At 43.6% G+C, this 5,566-nt stretch overlaps 1 protein-coding gene across 1 annotated transcript; it reads left to right on the forward strand.

The window, feature by feature from the left end:
- The first annotated feature begins 1,074 nt into the window (after window positions 1-1,074).
- krt94 (keratin 94) lies at window positions 1,075-4,934 on the forward strand. The gene is made up of 8 exons (XM_056281045.1): window positions 1,075-1,627; window positions 2,170-2,252; window positions 2,356-2,512; window positions 2,683-2,844; window positions 3,073-3,198; window positions 3,939-4,159; window positions 4,517-4,530; window positions 4,641-4,934. Exons 1-8 carry the CDS (start codon window positions 1,160-1,162, stop codon window positions 4,682-4,684), a joined length of 1,275 nt encoding a protein of 424 aa, XP_056137020.1. The 5' UTR covers window positions 1,075-1,159; the 3' UTR covers window positions 4,685-4,934.
- The last annotated feature ends 632 nt before the right edge of the window (window positions 4,935-5,566 follow it).

A 5,566-nucleotide genomic window follows, 5' to 3' on the forward strand; every position in this document is an offset into this window, starting at 1 on the left:
GGTTTGTGGATCTTGGACCGATCCAAGCTATTAGTTGATTTAGTTTTCTTGCCCTATTTAAAGTTATCTGGACTTATCCGAATTGTCTCATAAAATTCCACACCGGTGATTCAAATTTTTAAGATTCTTTTCATTTCCCAATATTTTTCTCTGCCTAATATCTGATAATACCCACAACTAGTCAACCACCAAGTTCCAGTGCTCAAGAACCAGGGTTGGATGGCTGCAGGTTCAACCACAGTATCTGCAAACCATGCCCAAATGCACCTTAATATAAACCCACAAGCTTTAATTTCAAATTTATTCTTATATTTCACTTTTGTACTTATCTGATGTTTGTTTCTATCTGTTCTATCTGTTCACTATTTTGGCTCCCGCAAAAGTTCAGTTTCCACACAGGCATCACTGACACTTATTTAAGGAAATCTCATCGTATCTAGAGAAAACAGAATAAAATCAAACCTTTGGTATTTACAACCATGATAATGATGATAATAATTAAAAAGGGAAAAAAATGAAAATATGAATTATAACCAGAGAAGCCATTAAAACTGAAAATGGTACAAATTAAAAGCTGGTGAAAGGTTTGATTAGAGTTAACTGCATCTTATCATTGAGTGTAATTTTCTTAAAAAGTGTACCGATAATAAATGCTGTTTGCAAAGAGCTTAACATGAATGTTGACTCATGACAGAGCTCTAAAACAATAGCCCAATTCTTACTTTGCTGCTTGCTTTGGGGAGACAATAAACACTTGTGATTGTGACAGAGAGGTTTTCATAGGTACATAGGCAAACAGTAGACACACACACACAAACACACACACACACACACACACACACACACACACACACACACACACACACACACACATTCCGTAATGGTTTCCTCACCAGAGTGGAAAGGAACTGAGCCCTTATTATTAAAGCCAAACCGACTGCTGGCATTAGTGCGTTTGCTGAAGGCAAACTCCCCCTTTTTCCTCCAACTAACTTCCCCCTCCCCCTCCCCCCTCCCACCAGCTCCCAGACCCGCCCCAGGGCTAGCACTATATCAGGACCCAGCCTCCCCACATCGAACTCTACTGTCCTAAGGGTTGCCTGCTGTATAACGGTCCTTCTTCTTGTCCTCTCGTCCGACCAGCAGAAAACCAGCCAGCATGTCTTACCAAACCTACCGTATGAGCACTAGCTCTGGCCCTAGCAGTGGTGCATCAATGATCAGGAGCAGCCGCGTCGGCTTTGTGTCCTCTGCCCCCAAAGCTTTCAGTGTGGCAGGCAGTGCACCCCGCCGCATCGCCTCTACCACAATGCACTCCATGTCCTCTGGCTTTGGTGGCGGTTATGGCGGTGGCTATGGCGGTGGCTATGGCGGTGGCTATGGCTCTGGCAGCGGTGGTTTCGACTTGTCTAGTGCCCTGGATCAGGGCACCATCCACCTGAATGAGAAGGCTACCATGCAGAACCTCAATGACCGTCTGGCCTCATATCTGGACAAGGTTCGCTCCCTGGAGGCCGCCAACTCCAAGCTGGAGATACAGATCAGAGAGTACTATGAGAAGAAGGGGCCAGCAGCTGAGAGGGACTACAGCAACTACTGGGCTATCATCAATGACCTGAAGGACAAGGTATGGAAACCACATCTCTGGGTCAAAGCTGTGCAGCACCCCCCACTCACCCAGCAGGCTAATGAAGTCAAACATTTGCTGTACTGTTGATGATTGTCAGAGTTTAATGAGTTAGGGCAGAAACAGGTCATAGTTAATTTAATCAGTTCAATGACATAGAAACGTTTTAAAAGATAACTGCAGGCGGTGTTAACTGTTTGGAGAGCTTATACAAATGATGTACGCAAATATTTGCTGAGAAAGAATTCAGAAAAGGAACAGTATGCATGGTAAAGTAAACCAGAATTGATAAACGAGCTTTAGCTATTTCATACCACTGATGGTTGGTATTCAAGATATGGCTGAAATGTATTAGGTAGAGTTTTCAATAATAATTTGGTAATGAGGGCTGCTGAAACTTATCAAACATAGCACTAAAAAGATCCAAAGTGAAACCAATCACATCTTGGAAAAGACGAATTCGACTGCACGTGAGTGCATGACAATGTATTTTCAAGATCGATTACCTGCTGACTAATTTCCAATGATGTATTCTCTTTAAGATCAATAATGCCACCATCAACAATGCCAACATCCTGCTCCAGATTGACAATTCCAAGCTGGCTGCTGATGACTTCAAGACCAAGTAAGTGCAACTCTTCAAATGTCTGCAGAACTAAAGCTGTAGCCTGTTTTTGGTTAAAGAAGATGGTAACACAGCCTTGTTTCCAAATGTCCTCAAAAATCAGATTTGAGCATGAGCTGATGATGCGCCAGTCAGTGGAGGCTGACATTGCCAACCTGCGTCGCCTGCTTGACCAGACCACTCTGACCAAGGCTGACTTGGAGCTGCAGATCGAGGGCCTGCAGGATGAGCTGGCCTACCTCAAGAAGAACCACGCAGAGGTGGGTACTGAGCACAGCCTGAACCTTTGAGATATAGTTCCTTGATTACGACCCCTTGCAATGAGAACAGCAAAACTGAGAGACTGGTGAATTTAAATATGATTAAACCAAGTGTGAAAATGGGACTTGGGGCTTTCCTCTTAACTCTTGATTTCTCATGGTTTTGATAGGAGCTGGCAGCCCTGCGTTCTCAGCTCACTGGCACCGTCAATGTGGAGGTGGACGCTGCACCCCAGCAGGACCTCAACAAAGTCTTGGACGACATCCGCTCACAGTATGAAGCTATCACGGATAAACATCGCCGTGACCAGGAAACTTGGTTTAACGACAAGGTAATGAAAAAAAAAGAAAAGATAAATACCACCTTCACAAAGACAACTACAAAACCACACCTGAAAATCCCTGGATTTACCTTGCAAACTCTTATTTCAGTAGTTCTGGAGTTGTAACTGTCACTTATCTCTGTGAAAGTAAAAAGGAGTGAGGTATTCTCAAGAAGTTTGAGTGTTTTGTGTTTAAAATAAAGTTTGCCTAAATGCGTCTATATTTTTTGTTTCCAGTCCGCATCCCTGTCCAAGGAGGTGGCCGTTAGCACAGAAACAATCCAGACATCCAAGACAGAGATCAACGACCTGCGACGCACAATGCAGGGCCTGGAGATCGAGTTACAGTCTCAGCTCAGTATGGTGAGAGACCCACCCTCAAAACAGACCATCTGTGTCCACAAGTCAAGATCTTGCCTTATTTGAGCAAAAATCCCATGCCCCTGTCTCATCGGGAGGAGGGGGGGGGGTGAACTGTGATAGATAGTGCAAGGAGAGGAGAGGGGAGTGAGAAAGAAGAAAAAAGAATGAGGAGTAGAGGGTGGGTGGGTGAGTATGGGTGATAAGAGCTGTGGAGATGTGAAGGACTCTAACTTAGCCAAGACATTTACAGACATCTGCTCTAACTCTGCAAGAAAGAGGGGGAGGAAAAAAAACTTGACTGAAGATGAAAGAAAGCGAGGCATGATGTCTTAAACCCTTGCCCTCTTGGATTATCAGTGTTTAGCTGACATTAACGCAACATCCACCTTTGCAAATACAGTACAGTGAATTGCCTCTGCAGACCCGTCATAACAATGAGTAATGCAGCACAAAGTAAAGTTTAGCAAGCAGACTCTTACGCATACTTCCATTATTACAGCCTTTTGATAAAGAAAACATTACTGCAGTTACATGCCCACCAAGCATTCGCCAGACCAGTGTGTCTCACATACATGATCCAGGGCGTGGCCCGCCGACAAAGATTTTAATTTTGAATCTTCGGAAATAACTGTCACCACACATTCACTTTGCTGGACTGGTTGACATGCATGAACAACAAAGTTTGCTTGTGTAAATTCATAGGCCCATGTGTCACTTTGCCTCTTTATCCTCCTGAACAGAAAGGGGCTTTGGAGAACACCTTGGCAGAAACAGAGGCTCGCTACAGTGCCATGCTAGCTGGCTTCCAGAATCAGATCAACATGCTAGAGGGAGAGCTCGCTAACGTGCGTTCCAGCATCGAACAGCAGGGACAAGATTACAGGATGTTGCTGGACATCAAGACCAGACTGGAGCAGGAGATTGCAACCTACAGGAGCCTCCTAGAAACAGAAGAGTCCAGGTACTCCCCATGACACTAGATTACATATAAAGAAGTATGAGCTGTTTTACCCAATGGTATGGGGACATGGTAATGATGTTCTCTTAGGGTGTGATGTAATGACCAGGGGTGACAATATAAAGAATCTTTCTACGCTTGTCAATTTGACCTTTTATGACACAGTCTTAACACAGAGCCCATTCTACTCTAGAGTATACACCAAGCCCATTAGATCATAAAATGTTCTCTTGCCATGTGTTTATTGATGCAATGCATAAAGTAATGAAACCCTAAAATAAATGGGACTTGATCTATTTTTTTCCCCAATCTAATCTCTCTTTTTTTCCCCCATTTCTGTCCATTCCCTGTTTTTTTTAGGCCTGTCGGTTCAGGTAAGTTTCCTCTGTGATACAAAAACATCACTATGTATATAGTGCAATGCTTGCAACGATATTTTTCTATAGCTCAATATTCTACTTTTTTTTTGGCCGTTTTTCAACAGGGAGCTCCAAGACCACAGTTACAACCACCACTGTGCGCAGTTAGGATCCCAGCTGGCAGGACAACCCATCTTTTCTCAGACAAACACACACACACACACACGCACATGCACGCACACACAAACACCACCAACTCACAAAATTTTGAAGCTGTTACACAAGAAAAGCTGCAATTTAAAATACTTGTGGGAAATGAGGCAGACCATTTTGTAACTCATCGGAACAAATGCATGTCCGTATGTGTGTGTAAATGTGTGCGACTTGTCTCTGAAAATAAAATGTGCTGGTAAAAAAAATCTGCTTGCTTTGTGTCCGAACTGATTGTAAAGAATATAGCTTTGTGGAAAAACTGACAAGCCGTTGCCAGATATACAATACAGACTAAGCCTGTATCTTCTTCCACAACAAGCATGTGTTTGGACAGTTGTTATGGCAACTGTGTAATATAATGGGAGGTGGGGATGGGGATGAGGATGGGGACCGGGTAATGGGAAAATAATATTATGTAATAGTCATGTTGTCAGGAAGAGGTGAACAATGGCTAAGAAGTACAGCGTAGGAAAGATAGCAGTCGGACGGACACTAAAGAGAAGCTCACATTGGGAAAACCATGTCTGACTTGATGCCTGCTAACTCCAACGTACCGAGGAAACACACAGCAAGAAAAGTGCAAGTTGTGTGTCCGCAAAGTACGTGAAATGACTCAGGGATGTGGACAGAAGAATTTTTTTTTCTTAAACAAGACACGCCCAAGCGTCTGACTAATCTGCTCCCTGCAAGGTTTCAACATCGTGTTACATGAAGTATACTCTGAAAAATCCCTGTTGCCTGGAAACAAGTACACACATTACTCACTGCAGCAACACTGAGTGGGGAAAGGAAAACCCGACTGAACAAAGAGAACCACTGTTGACAAAGTGGGTATCAG

Source organism: Lampris incognitus, chromosome 5 (genome assembly GCF_029633865.1).
Source record: "Lampris incognitus isolate fLamInc1 chromosome 5, fLamInc1.hap2, whole genome shotgun sequence".
In the NCBI taxonomy this organism is placed as follows: domain Eukaryota; kingdom Metazoa; phylum Chordata; class Actinopteri; order Lampriformes; family Lampridae; genus Lampris; species Lampris incognitus.